At 44.0% G+C, this 16,913-nt stretch overlaps 1 protein-coding gene across 1 annotated transcript in view; it reads right to left on the bottom strand.

The window, feature by feature from the left end:
• syt14a (synaptotagmin XIVa) overlaps positions 1 to 16,909 on the bottom strand; it is a gene marked incomplete at its 3' end in the record, with an annotated part of 38,691 nt that extends 21,782 nt beyond the window's left edge. The window contains exons 1-10 of the mRNA XM_079174974.1: positions 16,873 to 16,909; positions 16,739 to 16,774; positions 16,002 to 16,194; positions 15,877 to 15,913; positions 15,659 to 15,798; positions 15,480 to 15,568; positions 15,131 to 15,364; positions 14,930 to 15,060; positions 14,692 to 14,778; positions 1,432 to 1,479 (exon numbers count right to left, since the gene is read on the bottom strand). Of these exons, the coding sequence (XP_079031100.1) occupies positions 1,432 to 1,479; positions 14,692 to 14,778; positions 14,930 to 15,060; positions 15,131 to 15,364; positions 15,480 to 15,568; positions 15,659 to 15,798; positions 15,877 to 15,913; positions 16,002 to 16,148 (913 nt within the window). The 5' untranslated portion in view covers positions 16,149 to 16,194; positions 16,739 to 16,774; positions 16,873 to 16,909. The remainder of the gene's footprint in view (positions 1 to 1,431; positions 1,480 to 14,691; positions 14,779 to 14,929; positions 15,061 to 15,130; positions 15,365 to 15,479; positions 15,569 to 15,658; positions 15,799 to 15,876; positions 15,914 to 16,001; positions 16,195 to 16,738; positions 16,775 to 16,872) is intronic.
• Between the last annotated feature and the right edge of the window lie 4 nt (positions 16,910 to 16,913).

The following is a 16,913-nucleotide window of genomic DNA, read 5'->3' as shown; positions in this document are numbered from 1 at the left end:
ACAAAAACACCCACACACTCTGCAGGCACTCTCACCAGCACTCCCATACACACTCCCACACATGTTCAGACAATGCCTCGAAGCGCAGTACTTACTGAGTAGCCACACACACACACACACACACACACACACACAGCCAGACAGACCATCCAGGCGGCTCATACACTGTGATGAGCACCCTTGTTTCAGAGGGTGCTCATCACAGTGTATGTTTGGGGTTTAAAAGAGAGACTCATCTCCGTCCAGCATATGAACACTGCCGTGGCAAAGAGAGGCACTGAGTGCTCTGACTCAACATGTGAGATTATGATTATTCTAACCAGCCCCGTTTGCTAAAAGCTTGTTATTGCAGAACGTTATAGTTGCCGCACCATCATGACCTTCAATGCTTCCAGTTTTTGTGTCATTACAAGAAGCACAACATGTCCTCACAGTAAATGTTGCAAAGCTATACGTTTAGAATGATCAATTAGTCTTACATTTAAACAATGTAATGGTGAAATGTGTTTATCTACAGAGTACTTACATAGTGTTAGTAGTGCGTGAATCATTTTTCAACACCTGTGAAGAGGTTGAACTCCTCTAGCTTTGAAACGTTACAGTACGTGTGTGACACCGGGGAACTGTCATGTCGTTTTTGGGTCTGATGGAAGATCTACAGTATCTGACAAAACTAATGTCAGAGAACCTGCTCAGAGCTTTCTGGTGTGAGCACAACAAAACTCTTTATCTTCTTCTATTTCATTTTTTTTTTTAAAGCAAAGGTGCCACGTGAAGTATGTCTCCTTTTCACGACTTATATCGTTAAAGACCGTAGAGGCAAAACATGTTATTCTTCTGTGTGCCCTCTGTAATTATTCAATACGTGCTAGGTGATAAAAAAAAGATTATGTATGATGTCATCTATTTTTATGTCCCTGCGTAACACATTTGTAATTCCCTTATTTCTTGTACTTCTTCCCCTAAACCTCCAAATAGATGCCAGTGTTTCAATAGTTCCCCCATATGTACACAATATCACACTGTCATTTTAAGTGTGACCATATTTGCCATGTACTCCAGTCTGACTAGAGCTTTAATGTCGCAAGTTTATTAACTTATTAGATATGTTTTTCATTTATTTAGACTACAATTAAAGTCACTAAAATAGCCTCAATCTCCCTGGCAACAGTGTAGACAAACTAACAATGTGTAACATTTTAAAAAGCAATCTGTCATGCCTTGAATTTTACATTTTCTTTACTTGAATATGACATTAATTTTGACATTTTAAGTGTGCAGTTCTAGACAAAACACAATGGACACAGGCAGTGAACACGTACAACAAAACAAGGCTCAAACAAACGTCACAGTCCCACGACAGTGAAGCCTGAACACGCTGGAACAGTGTGGGGTCAGAGGTCAACCTCCCAGAGCTCTGATCTGCCCTACCTTTTCTGACGCAGATCAGCTCATGCACTCCACAGTTACGCTCGCCACCTGGAAAGACAATGCAGTTTCAATGAGCCACACTGTGACGGCGACAGACAGCAGACAGAACGAACATCGTGGCAACACGTGTACATCATGTTGGAACATTTAGACAGATTTAGACACAGACGCGTGAACAACACAGGTATAAGACGCTGACAGAGGCTGGATGGTAAGAGTCTGATAGTGGTGGTCAAGCTGCTTGACTTTAAAATAAGACTCAGTCAAACAGCCTGCACATGATGGCTAAAATGACTAAAATGGCACCGGCATGGAGCTTAATTATGTTTTCTAATAATATCTGGAAAGCTCTAAATGCCCACATACGGTCCATAAATGTTTCAGGAGCAGCTGATGACAGCAGACTGACAGCTCCAGCTGGATTGCTGTTCTTCTGTGGACAGAGGAGCTTTACATGAAGGCTGGTTTTGGTTTTTAGATCCACAAATAAGTGGAGTTGCTGCCAGTCAATCTTTTTAACCTAACATGGTTTAACTAGAACTCATTTACAGCTCTTACGTCCTTTTATCTTTAGCTCCACTTTCATTTTGTTATTATAGCACTTTCCTGCTGCCAGTTGAATGAGACGCTTCTTACCACTCTCACGTCCGTCCGTTACGGAGGGTTAAAGGAGGAGATATCAGGGCTTCATAATGTGTCACATTACTGTGGTTCAACACACAGTGCAGTAAAATGTGTTCAGCATTTGCCGAAAGGCTCACGAGCCGCCACACGATCACAGAACATGAAGATGATTGATCGGTTTCCCCGAGGCGTCCGCAGGGGAAGGTGTCGTGGTAGTAGTCGTCTACTCTATGTGAGAAATATAATTCTGCTCTTGAAGCGATCTCTAACAAAAGAATAAAACGTCCTATTGCGTATCGGCCGCCATCCATTCGGACACAACCGCGCGCCCAAAGAGCACCTGAGCGGACGCCGTCCCTTTATTTCTGTTACCCTCAAACATCGCAGTTCCAGTTACACTGCCCCCGCCCCGGCCTCCATTCAATAGCATGAGCAGCCGCTTAGCTTAGCACCAGGCAACAGACACGAAGGCCTGAGATCCTCCGTCCACCTGGATTGGATCTGTGTGTCATTAGACTCCTCAAAGCTTTGTTCTATAGCCGGTACAGCTCAGTGATCCTAAACCATGAGCTACCTCTGGATGGAATTATTCTAATCTTTCTTCTTCTAATGTTTAGTTTGATGATTACATTAAAAATCAAACACAAGGCTGGACTGACGACTGGACTTTGGAGCGATATTATAGCGCAGTAAAGAAGATGTATTCACAGAACTGGACATTATTGTATTTGATACACACCGCATGTTTGCACTGTATGCTGACATCGTATTGACATTAACACAGCCCATATTGTTGCTGTGGATACGTTTTGGATAAATTAACATTCTGCAGGACATGATATGGGATTCAGACCTTTGCAGTGGGCTGAATTGGGCCTTCTGTGAATTGCCAATAGCATCAGGCACAAGTGCTTTGAACTAAATGCTAACTTAAGCGTGTCAATCTTTTCCCTTTGACAACACTCACATGCTGATGTTTAGCAGGTACAATGTTTACCATGTACACCATCTTAGTTTAGCGCGTTAGCATGCTAATATCTGCAGAGTAGCGCTACACACAGCACAGCTACAGCGGATGGTGCACGCGTTTGGTCATAAAGGACAAAAACTAAACTTGATGAAAAGTTAAGGGTTACCAAAGTGGTTAGTATTCATCCCAAGGGAGACATGAAAGTGCGCACCAAATAAATCCAGTAGTTATTGAGATATTTTCACCCAGCACCACAAATATAAAACTCATGGTAGCGCTAGAAAAAAACTCTTGGGGAAGTCTTTAGGATTCATCCTCTGGGGACCAGAAATAAAAAATGTTTTAAATTGATTACAATGTTTTGTAAAAGAAAGACAATGGCTTCCAGACAGTAACTGCAATTCAGAGCTATTACTCACACTTGTGAGGGCCTCCCAGTCTCTGAGCTCTGCCTCTGGGATCTGTCTACAGGTTGAGCTTTCAAATAGCTCGGCCTGCCTTCAACTGTGACGCTTGTAAGACGCGCACACATTGCCCAATTTTCTCCTTTTTTACCGTCTGAAAATCTCTCCTGCACGACTAGGAGCTGAACGCAGAGTTGTTGCTGTCGTCCAGCAGATCGATACGGCAGCTGTGTGTGGGAGGAAGCTCCCTGTGCTCTTTCACTCCTCTTCCACTCACCACACACACACACACACACACACACACACACACACACACACACACACACCACACTTGTCAAAAATAACATTTTCTTGCATGTGCTCTTGAACACGGTACACGGTGCCGGTTGCTCACATCCCACCGCAAGCAATCTCTCTCCCATCTGTTAAATAGAAGTTCCTTTAACCAGCACTCAAGTTTCCTATGTAGCCTTCACAAGCCCCCCCCCCCCCCCCCCCCCCCATGTCCCGTCTTAATTATCTACATGCGTATATCGAAAACATACCCTCTGATGTCAAATGAATGCGTTAATGGGAAAATGTCTGCGTTAACAAACTTGTCATAAACACATTAGAAAAATGAATATGAACAGAACGACAAATTATACTCATTAATACATAATGTAGGCAGCAAGTCGTTGTAAAATCCAATCAGCTCGCTCTTTGACTTTTTTAATGTTCACTGTAGATCTTAAAGGGGAGCTGTGTGAAGCTGTTGTTGACAAGGTCGGAGTAATAATAAAGTTGTTGCCGTCTTGGTGCGGACTGCGGAGCCTCTGTGTTATTATTTTATAACCCTCATAAAGTACAGCTGCAGCGTAGCCCTCTGCAACACAAGCTGAACCAAAAGCTGTCTGTATGCAGTCCAACTGTTTAGCGTAGTTTGTCACGTGGGACGACTTATACCGACTGCAATCTGTGTTCTTCATTCTTTATAAACTCGTAACATTTTTATTTTATTTCTAATGAGATATTATTTAAATCACAAAGTGACTTTGTTGTCTCAGAAACATCCTCAGTGTTAACACAAAGTTACATTAACACAAACAAAACATGGCAGAACAAAAAAAACGGCAACCTAAAGTTGCATTATGCGGAATAAGCAGAGAAAGATGAATATTATTGTCACACGTACGTGTGGGGGGACGTTTCAGGTGCTGCAACTGTGATGAAATAATCCTGCACACTGTATAATGCAGTGTTTGTCAAAGAGCTGTCACTCTAAACGGGGGCACCGAGTGTCTCTTAAAAACCTCGTCAGTGCACGGAGAGAGGTTCACACGATCTCTTCTCATGTCTGACAGAAATCCATTTGAAGCACCGATACGTGCAGATACTGAGTTCTTCTCCGCCTGGGCTTCACCGGGGAGCGTGTCTGACTTGTGCAAGCTCAATCAAGGTGAAGTCCATGGCCTCACAGTCTTCCCTCATGCAGACGTCCGGGGGCCGGGCTGGCACTATTCTTTTTTTAGGATTTGTCCCAGTTTCTTTAAGGAATCTCCTCTACCCACCCCCCCCCCTCTGGGTGCTGAGGCCAACGCGTCTGGGTTCAAGAGACAGAGGGATGGACCCAGGCCGTGACAAAGAAAGTTGGGCTGAAGAAATTGACCTGACAGATATTCGGCTGTTTGAGGTCAGCTGTGAGAGGAAAGAACAGCGGAAACAAACTTCTGGTCTTGGCCCCATTAAGTTTCAAACTCAAAGCTATGACTCACTCATGTCTGGCCCTCTACTCTGTTCGCCTCTGCAGCTGGGTGCTGGGCAGGTATAGCGTTAAGTGAGTTTCCGCTTTCTCGCTAACAAAACAGCTGCCTGCTAACGCTAACGAGAGCCGAGTGAATCAAAACAATGAGCTGAAAGACACTAAAACGCTGCGTAAACCTGAAGTGCACTGGAGAGTTGGGTGCTCATTCTGTCTCCTTGACATCAAACGTAACATATCAAAATGTTAATCAGTGCAGCTTTATGATTAATAACTAAAAGTAGGCCTGCAGGAAGTGTTTAAAACGGACTGGACAGAGGGAAGCAAGCTCTCTTAATGTGCGGTGTCTGGGTTTATTCGCACCCACGAGCCAAATTTCTTGCCGGCGTCTGTTAACGGAACGATCACTCACTCCCTTCATTGAAAGTGGCAGAGGGAAGGTCTGTGTTCATTAAACGTGTTGGGTGTTGTCACAGTGACAGGCGCCGCGTTACAGACTTCAGGATGAGCTCCGGCTAAGCCAGTTAGCAAATGGAGGACACGGCGAAGATTAGCCAGCTTACCCGACGGCTCAGCTGTAAGTTCATAAAGCAGCAACAGTGTCCTGCACACTGCAGCAGTACGACACACACACACACACTGTGGTACAGGCGTTTTCCCTGTGAGCAACAGCCTAGCGTTTGCTCTACATTACCAGCACTGCCCGTCGCTTTGGGCAATGGAAACACACTTTCAAAGTAGCCCAGTTGATATCTTATTTTTAGAACGGACAAAGCCACACATACCCAATTTAGAAGCAGAATATTCATTTCGCAAACACTGTGAAGTCGTAACAATAGCGTGAGCCTACAAAGAAGCAGGCAGACAGCAATACAGAAGTAAAAGATGTAAAAATAAACATGAGAAATGTGCATTTGAAGTTTTTTTTTTTCTTCCAGCAAATCTGTTATTCCCAAATCAAACTCAAACCTCAGTGTCAAATGTTCTTTTCAGACTTTCTGTTCATATTTCTGTCGGGACAAATTCATCAGCGTTTGAAAACAAGCGTTGGATTAACACCCCCGCTCTAAGAAGAATGAAGTGATCCGAGCTCCGAACATCCCTCTGTTTCTTGCGATTCAACTCCCAGCCTCCCTCGCCATGTGTCAACCGGAGAGCTGATCAATACGTCAACTGCACTCCGTTCCTCCGAGCAGCAAATCCCTCGCTTTGCCTCACAGCCAGGCAACAAGCCCTGAGACGACAAATATTAGGATTCACACTTCTTCCTAGGGATCATTTTCCAGGACATTTTGCAGTGATGATCCAGCTAGTGCGACAGACAGGGGCCGTGTGTCAATGAATCCCCTTTTTATCTTATGAATTATATCAACCATTGCTGCCTGAACACAATTAAATGTATAGCTTGAATATCAATATCTGACACAACGGTGTACAATCTTACCAACTGACAAATCTAGACTGAACTTTTCACACCTAAATGTCCAATTCAAAGTTAGAGACAAGTTTGCAAGGATTTCTAACTGTCACTGACTCTTGTCAGTTTATCACACCGCACTTTAGCCTTCTGCTCGTAACACTATAGGTGGAATATTAACAAGGACAATCAAACCACTGTGAGCCACCGGGAACGAAGGAATGAGGTCTGTGTCCACAATTCAGCGTGAGATTGTGCATACATCCATCATCTTCAGGGCCTCAAGACAGTAAATAAAGAAATCATTACATCATCAATCATAACACTTTCAGCTGCATTATTTATTTTTTGGGGCCATTTGGAACAACAGGTTGAAAAGGTGGCATGTTATTGCCTGAGTTGATATAGCTAACATGTTGGCAGACAGTTGCGGTCTTTACGCATTGAGCAGACAAAAAAAAGCAACGTTAGCATTAATTTAGAGTCGTGTTTGTGGACACTCCTTGAGCTCCGTCTTAGCCTCCACTAAGACCCGTGGGAACCTGTGTCGCTGCTAATGACTTCACTGAGTTCACACGCTAGGTCGCTAACTAGCTCTCCAAAACAAGCAGCCATGCGAGGGTCGGCCCGTCTGCCTTTCAGCGCTAAGCAGCTATCTCACTGAAAACTGCCGCTTGTGGCTGAAGGGAATGAACGACCTTTTTACAGTATGCGCAGTCATTTCATCCATTTTTAATGCAAAGATATTGATGAGAGCAGCTTTAATCACATCATAAATAATCAAGACTGTCACTGTAAAGACCGGCGGCCTCCTCACGGCCTCTTAACTTAAATATGCAGGGTGGACATAGGGCCCACAATGCATTGCCCTATTGCAGTTACAATGTTTCACTGCAGCACATTAGCCCAAATGGTCCGAAGACATATTGGCTATTATCGCCACATATCCTGTATCTCGCTCTCCAAAACAAGCAGGGGAGAGGAACTGGGAGAAAGAAAAGCGTTGACAGGAAGCAACGGGGTTAATGGAAAACACGCGGCCTTAATGTTTGCATTCATCAGTCTAAACAACATATGTGATCTGCCACATATTCCTGATTGGCTTTAGCTCAGCTGGTCGTTACAGGCACCAGAGGACAAGTGACACGTCTCAGGCACTCCATGAGATTTGAAGGATACTGTTAAAATGTCAGCACAAAGTGCTTCTCTGTTGCTGTCATTTCAGCACATAATATTTCCACAGCTTTAACACCTCCTGCTCTGCCTTCTCTGTCACTTGGCTCAGGGCTCGACAAGGCTTTGTACACACCACACACACACTGAGAATACCAAGCCTGATCTGCCGGCCACAAAACCGGGGCTCAACCAGTAAATGTAAAAAATCCATCGGGGCCTGCAATCGATGCGTCGCCCCAGCTTGTCACAGGAGCGGATGCATGGAGAGCTCAGTCACTGGGGCTGAGCAGTGGAGCAGTGGAGAAAACCCTCTGTCTTTTTAACAAACTAGGATAACAGCTTCTCTGACAGTCAGTGGATTTTGAGTAACGTTGTTCCCCTGCTCTTGCTCGGGACCACGGCCATCTTCAAAACTCAACATTCATGTCGATCTCAACCACGCACCTGTACCGTTCCATGACCGGATCTCGCACAGTTGCGACACTATCGCGGTGACAAAATTTGCTCACAGGACAAAGTTGGCAAAGTTCTCCAAAGTGCTGCTGTGGCTGTTCCTGCTTCAGCAGGTGTCTCTCATGACTCACACACACAGAGACTCACAAGGCGAAAACAACACATACGTCACTGTCGCGACTGGGAACAACATAATTACTTGCAAACGCTGATTCATGCAGCCACAAAAAAAAACATCATAACATCATTCTTTGCTCTAAAGTGCCGAAACAACTTGTTCCTGTTTTTTTGTGACACCTCGTGATGTTCATCTAACATCACGAGTACAGACGGAAACACAGCCTCCCGCTTGCTGCGGATCGCTCGGCCTCTGGATGCTACAGGTGTCAGTCGGCCCAACAGCTGCTGCAGAAATCTCAGCAGAGCCAACTAGCCACGATGAAATATTGCTGACGGGGGCCCTCTATGGTCACGGCCTTTAAGGAAAATGGCACTTTGCTGACTAATGTAGTGGGAAGTTCAGGACAGTGGGCGGGGGTAGAATGAGCTCACTCAGGCGAGGTGTGGCAGCCTGGTGAGCTGGAGGAGGTATGGTGGTAGTGAGGCTGCTGGGTGAGATTCAGTGATGCAGGGGTATAAAGCTGACCCTCATGACGCGGCTCATGGTGACTTTATCGTTATTCCCTTCTGTTCAACTGTTTCCTGGTGTGCTCTTTCCTAACACGGAGATAAATAGAATAAAGTCCATTACGCTAAGATAACATTTAAAAGACTGGGATCAGATTCGCTTTCAATACCTCGATCCAACGGTAAAACGTAAATTTATGTATTTTGGGAAACACCCAGAAATGACTGCAGTGAATACAGAATGCAGCTTTATAATCAGATTGAACAGTGAAAATGCTTCTTTAATATTCTTAAGCAGGTCATTTGTATCGTGGCCTCTTTCGGCTGACATTTAAAGCGCTGTATTCCACAGCTGCAAGCATGGTGATATTTAAACTGATTGAATAAACACACCAAAGCTGCTTACGACCTGCAACGTTATATAAGCACAGGAAGGTGTACAAGCACAATGTCTGTTGGGAATAATCACAGACGCTAAAACACAACATTATACACACAGGAAATAATCTATTACGCAGTGACCATGAGCTAAACGCAGTACTGAGGATACTGCAAAGCTGAAATAGAGCTTTCTAAAGCACTATTGCACTGACACCTCAAAGCCCGTCTGTGTGAAGTTTGCTCTCATTGACCCAAGTTGTAAAGTAGCAGCAGGCAGCGAGGCGACGAAACCACTGCCGACAACAGCCGACAGCCAGAGTTCACGTGTGTGTGTGTAACTGACAGTAGAAACACAACGTTTCAGCTGCTCTCCGTCTCAATACACGTGATGCAGTTGAAATAGCGGAGCTGTCCTTTCAGCACCACCGCTACAAGATCCACCTGTCTCCTCTACTCACACACACACACACACACACACACACACACACACACACACACACACACACAGCGCTGCAAAATAAACGAAAAACAACTTTCACCGAGTCCACCCAAAGCCCCATTCTCCTGAAATCACTATTTGAAAGAATTCAGCTGTGACATTTATTATTTCCAGCTGAAGTTAATTCCGAGGAAGGAAGACGCGTTATTGGCCCACTTACCATCAATCGCCATGATGTTCTGTTTGGGCTTCCACCAAAGCGGGCGGTGAGGAAGGGGGGGATTCATCGCATGGTACAGTCCAGGGTGAGGAAGGGGGGGGGATTCATAGCATGGTACAGTCCAGGGTGAGGAAGGGGGGGGGATTGATAGCATGGTACAGTCCGGGGTGAGGGAAGGGGGAGATTCACAGCATGGTACAGTCCGGGGGGAGATTCATGGCATGGTACAGTCCGGGGGGAGATTCATAGCGTGGTACAGTCCATGAGACTAGAAGGAGGAAGCTGTCTGTATTCTCTTTAAACACCCATGCCTGAAACAAACGCTGTTCAAATGTCCAATCCATAATGTACATTTAGGAGAAAACGTGCGACACCAATGACTGCGAGCTCAGCAAGTGATGTATTTGAAGGGAGACAGTCTGTTATCGTCAACTTAATAGTGTAGCTTAACTAGAAGTAAATACGCTTCAGCTAAGATACATTAAGAACCGCAGTAGATGCAAATACTGAATAGTCACATGCATGTCATTTAGCTAATGAGCTAGCTTAGTTGTATTTGCAAGATGCTGATAAAACGTAATCATGTAAATTAGCTTAGTCAACCGTAAAGTTAATTTAAGTTGGCTCATTAAGCTGTATGAGGCAACAGAAGTGCAGCAACAGCAACTCCTCCTGAGACGTTGTGATTAGTGCGATGACATGTGAAGCTTGATTTGTGTCCCTGTAGTGTGAATCTTAAAGTTGGTAAAGGTGTTAAATATAGAACTGGAGTAAAATATTCATAAAGCAGACATTAGGCACTGTTACTAAGGACCACATCTGTTCAATACAGCGTTGTTTTCCGTTAGAAAAGTAGAAAAACACAGGAAGTTGGAGGATGTATTGAAACATGACTTGCTTTTCTATTTTTCATCCAATCCCACACGCTGCAGCAGAGACCAATATGTTACTTATACTGTGTGTGGTGTTAATGTTCATAAGAACCTCAATATTAAAACACATTTAGTCTCATTACACTCCCAGGCCGTCATCAGGTTGCCATGGAGACTCTACCATGTGATGTCTTGTCACAAACATGAGTAAATATCACCAAATCTCTCTCTCTCTCTCTCTGTATCCTCACTCTGTTGTGCCTCTAGTTTTAGAACCCTGATTTTCAGTCTAGCAGAGATGCGTGTAACAGTATTTGGCATGCGTATAAAGATGGTGTACTGTGCGATGCGCTGACACACACCGATTACATATTTGAGAAATGCTCTGTAATACAATCTGACATGCATCTTAACTAGCGAGACCTATACGTACAGGAAAGCTGTCAAACAGAGCAGAGAGACGGCTGATGAAAGCATCACAATGATCGGGGAGGGCAGACACGATCTTTATGCTTCAGCAGTATCCTCCACAGCTTCCTCACCTTATGAGCGCAGCTAGAAGATGTCTGACATGCTGCAAACTGAACACCATTTAACACAAAGAATGGCAATTCCCTTACAATGGAGAAATACAACGTATTCAACATCTCTTTGTCTCATTCTCAACGTCTTTGCTTGTAACCCCTTAATATGAAGCAACATCTCACTGCGACCTTCTGTCATACGTTGCACATGAGTCAATCAAAGAGGGATTTTTCCCCTCTTCGATTTATGTATATGAATTATTTTTAGTGGCCTGAAAGGGTCAAACAGTATTTCACAAGAAAAAAAGATTAGAGAAAAGTCAGAAAATAAACCAAAGGTTGTGTACGAGAAGCACATAAAGTTAATTAACAAATGAAAAAGAACAAATCACCAAAACATGTAAAGATATAATACTGTTGGTTTCAAGCTTGACCTCTTATCCTTATTTAAGAAAGTTAAATTAAAAGTTATTAAATTGGCAAATTTACACAAATGACCAATTGGAAACATCTCCTACATTGTGATAAAAATAATAAGAGTGACTTTCTCTTTTCCAGATGTGGAGTTAAAGATGTTTTATCAAATTAGAGTTTACTGATACCAAAAAGAAGTATGACTGTTTCTTTACATATTTGTCACTATTTAAGGCAGTTGAACAAAAACACGGACGGCGCAACATTCAGAATACAGTCTGTCAGGACATTGAAAATATACAACATGAGCCAAACAAATGTGTGCAGGAACATGTCCGTGTGCATAGATAGACATGCTGCTGTTTCCATCTCTGTCTCTCCTCCGTTCATTCTGTTTACTTCGTCCTATTTTTAGCCGCAGCTCCGCTCAAATGCCCTCTGCTGGGCTCATCAAAGCAGCTCCTTCCTGTTGTCATAGAAATGAGCTGGCACCTCCATCAGCTCCTCCGTCTGCGGGCAAATCTCACTCACCAGAGGAGTACCAGCTGTGGGTCAGGTAGACCATTTAGACCAGGAGAGGATGTGAATAATACAGCTATTTAATCGGGCAGAAAAAGATCATTTCTCACGATGTATATCTCTCTAATTACTCCCATTACAACAGCACCTCCTGTGTCACCTTCAGTCTTCTCCCGGATGGACTGTGAGGCAGTTTTGTCACAGTCTGACTCGGGAGAGAAGCATTTACAGGACAATCATGTCCACTCCATGTATGCCCTTGTGCTGTGGACACCAACGGTGCTCCTGGGAACTACACACTGCTGCTTACGGTGCTGCCGGGAGCATTGGTTATTCATAGGAGCCACACGTTGTGACTGCATGAGAGACAACACACGCACTAACAACACCTGTCTGACATTAAATGTACTCATGCCAAGCAGGCAAAGGTATCGCTTAGCAACAAGCACCTCAGAATAAACCTAACGCTTTAAAAGAAATCTTGTAAATGTCAAATGAACCGACTCAAATTTCTTGTATGTGCATGCATATTTCTGATGAAGGTCATCACATGTTAAGGGCTGTTTTACTGATGAGGAAAATGTATTTATACACACATTTATACACACATTTATACACACAGGATGTACAGAGCTTTAGGGAGACTTTCCCTCGGGATGGATTTGAAATGGGGAACAAGTGAGTGATGATGGATTTGAAGCTCTTTAATATTCTAAGCATTCAGTGTATAAAAGGCTTGAGGAATACTACAGTTGGTAGTATTCCTCAAGGTAATCACCTCCAGTTTAGAACGACCGATCAAACAGAAAGTTGTGTTTTTGCCCCCATAAACTAACCTACTACTACTAAAACTACGAGATGTGCATCTTGTACAAATCTCAGAAAAACAATATCAAAATAAAACCAGACTTCATATTCAGTGTTGCAGTCATTCAGCAGTGTCTGTCATCCCTGAGCATCTTACAGTAACTCCACAAAACTCCACCTGCAGATGAAGGCCATGTGATGTGACTGAAAGCCCTGGAAGAAACCTAGTAAGTAGATCTTGAGTTATGAATTCAAACTGATGAATTTACCAGTGTGAATACCAGTTTACATTCATTATAGAGAAGTCTTTATCGTCGTTATATATGGATTTGCTTTCTATGCAGTTTTCTATGTTTAAAAAATAAATCTTTTGTTTTGATCAATAATTCACGTAAGGTGCTCTTTAACAGACATGTTATAGAATGTTGAGCTATAAAGTGTATTCTCTGCTTGTACTTGTTATGAACCTAATATATTGTGCAGCTGTCTGAGAGAGAAGAAGGCGAAGACGACCAGCGGGTTGTGAAATGAAACTCTTTCCCTTGACTTCTCTGACGCAGACACAATAGTGAGGAGCTGTTTCCATGGTAATAACTTCCTACAACACCAACTGACCGAGCGGAAACAGTTCATGTGATGGTGAGAATGACACCAAACAGTTCAGCACTAGAGGGGCTTTCATTTAAAAGATGGAAATCATTCCGAGGCTGCTCGTGTATTTAGAAAAAGACCAAGGGAAGACTAGAATGTACAAATATCTGGGTGTAGTGTAGTATTTTGTAATGCTTCAGACTGGCAGTGCTGAAGTACAATTAATGTACAACTGATGTCACATCAACAAGTATCGGTTTAAAGCAGAAATAAGTGTATTTCTGAATAGTGAACGTGACACCACCATGTGGGGAGATGTAGTCATTTCATTCTGACAGTTCATTGAGCGGAGCACGTTAGAAACACATTCACATGTAATAACTCTCTGAATGATTTATAACTCAATAAATGTGTTCTTGTTCTAAGAAATCTCATTTTCATATTTCATGTGACTTGAATTACAGTTTTACTTAAGTACACATTTCTTAATTACCAATATCACACATTTGCTTTTAAATAAGATGATACATATCTGTAATTGTTTTTTCTCTTTTTTATTATTATTAATTCATCTTCCTTCCAGTCATCCATCCACACGTCATTCACTGAACTGATGCTATCTTTGTAGCCGTTGTAGCCCAACATTAGCCAGTCACAGACACACACACACACACACACACACACACACACACACACACACACACACACACACACACACACACACACACACACACACACACACACGTACACATATACAGTACTTTAAGCCTGCAGCTTGTGTTTGAGGTGGCTCAGCTGCTCCATGTCGATGCTGCTGCCACCGCACACGATCACCAGCAGGGGGCCCAAGAGAGCCGGCAGCCGACCTACAAACAGAAGAGTAGTGCAACGAGACTGATCATCTTCTCCAGAAGATTCCCCTCATCAGAAAGGAATTACTATAGACAGTAAGTTTAATCATAATCACTGTTTTTAAACATATTCTACGGATATGGCTTTAGTCTATAATGCAAAAATGTATAAGAAAAGGAACGATGAGAAAGCAAATATATGTATAAACAAATATAGCATTAAGAGTTACCTTCGTCCTGTAACCTGCGTATGAGTCCGCTGTAGACGGCTGCTAGCGCCGCTCCGCACGCCATCTCCACCAACACACGCTCCTCGTCTACGAGATGACACCAAACAGAGCTTTACATTACAAAATGAAAAAAGAAATGATTATTTGGCCTGTTCATTCAAGGTGTTACATGTCAAAAGACAATTAAAACGCACGTTCAAGCAGACACACACACACACACACACACACACACACTAACCTAGGAATGCCTCGACAGCACACAGAGCCTGCTGGTCCGTCACAAGTTCAGAGATGATGGTGAGCTCGCTGCATCGGCTGTACTCAAAAGCTTTCTTGCAAACCGTCTTTGCTCCGAGACATTTGGCCTCACTGTGGAGAAACGGAGGAAGTCAGTTTCGGTTGCATTCCATAAAACACCTGAACACCCTCAACCTCTCACCTGGTGATGTCATCCAGGGTGACCAACCTCCCCGCCCTGACCGCAGCGTTGAAACAGTCGGCCCCCGCCGTCTCCATGGCCACGATGGGTACATCCGTCCAGCCCGCGTCCTTCAGGCCCTGGACGACCCCACAGAGGAGCCCTCCTCCGCCCACGGACACCAGCACAGCTCCAGGCTTCACGCCGGGACCCAGGGAGGTCGCGACCTCTGCGATCACGCTGGCGTGGCCCTGCCTGTGTGTGTGTGTTTGTGTGTGTCGTGTGAGGAGGGAGTCATTTAGTATTGCAGTTTTTGCAGTCGCATTGCGGGGAAACATGGAAACATGAATTGTGATGAGTGTTTTTCTACCAGAGCAGCGGGTGATCGAACGGAGGAACGTAGGTGAGTCCTTCAGTCTCTTGCAGTCTGAGAGCCTCTGCATTGGCATCATCCCAAACCTAAAAAGATTTCACTTCATTTTGTCCTCCAAACTGTCTTTTTTTTTATTGTAAAGACAGCACTTACACATGATTCATATTGTACTTTACCCTGCCTGTAATCTTGACAGTAGCACCCTGATCCTGGAGTCTCTGAACGACCAGCTGAGGAGACGAGGAGGGAACGACGATGGTGGCCGGTACACCCATTTTTCTGGCTACGTAGGCTGCAGCCATACCTGCATTACCACCTTCAAAAAGACCATATTATGTTGTATTATAGTCCAACCAATCGATACTGTAGTGTGCATATGAACATGCTGTGTCACCTGAAGAGCAGACAACTCCTTTGGACTGTCTGGTGAGCTGCAGGAGAGAGCGATGAATTAAAAAAGGGCAAGTCAGTGTCTGATATGATGGAGGTGCAGTAAAGTAGAGGGTGGAGGGCTCCTACCTGCTGGCAGAGGTGTCCGATGCCACGGATCTTGAAGGAGCCAGAGGGCTGTGAATTCTCCATCTTCAGGTACACGGTGGTTCCCACGCGTTTGGACATGCCGACGCTCTCCAGCAGCGGCGTGTTCAGGTGGAAATGCTTCGCCATGGTGCCCCTAATTCCGCTGATATGCCCAAACAATGTGTTGAGGTGACTAGAAGGTTGAATGTGTGAAAGTAGAAAGTTAGCCACCAGTACTTCAATCGGCCTTTCAAGAGATATTTTCATCAAGGCGGTTTGGAGATGAGCAGCAGGCAGCAGGTAGTCCACAGGAAACAACACTTTATGACAGATCCTTTATGTTAATAGGTGGTCACAGTGTTTCCTGTCCTAGCGGAGGCCAGGCACGGCCAGCGCTGCCTTCAAGTGCGGCCAGAGACATAGTAATAGTAACACAAATTAATAGCAGGCATGTACACGGAAAAGAACTGGAATAATCCTGAGTAACATCTCCACTCATTCCAGCGTGGTACTGAAAATGTACATTTTCTCGGTCTGTAAGCGACTTTCCTCCACACAGTAGAATTAAAAAAATGAAAGTGGTTGAACAACAATGTGTGACGCAGCAAAATCGTACTAAAACATGACGTGACAGAAAGCTCCAAAGTAACCAAAGACGCAACGTTAACGTCACGCCACCAACTTGTACTGGACGTCGTTAGGTAACAGCGTATATAAAGAATACATTGTTGACTTACGTTTGGATGAAACGTCTGGTTGAACGAGCCTCTGACCTTTTTAAATGAGTAAGTTGGTTTAGTTCATGCAAAGTGAATCACACATTATGTCTGCAGTGTGACAACGGTGGTAATATCAATAGAAATAAACTTACGAGTGAAGAGAGCTGCTGTCGGTGCAGAGACTTGAGTGACC

The sequence above is a fragment of the Pholis gunnellus genome, assembly GCF_910591455.1.
Source record: "Pholis gunnellus genome assembly, chromosome: 15".
NCBI classification, from domain to species: Eukaryota; Metazoa; Chordata; class Actinopteri; order Perciformes; family Pholidae; genus Pholis; species Pholis gunnellus.
The sequence above is the reverse complement of the archived record's forward strand: the minus strand, read 5'-3'. Positions and strand labels throughout refer to the sequence as shown.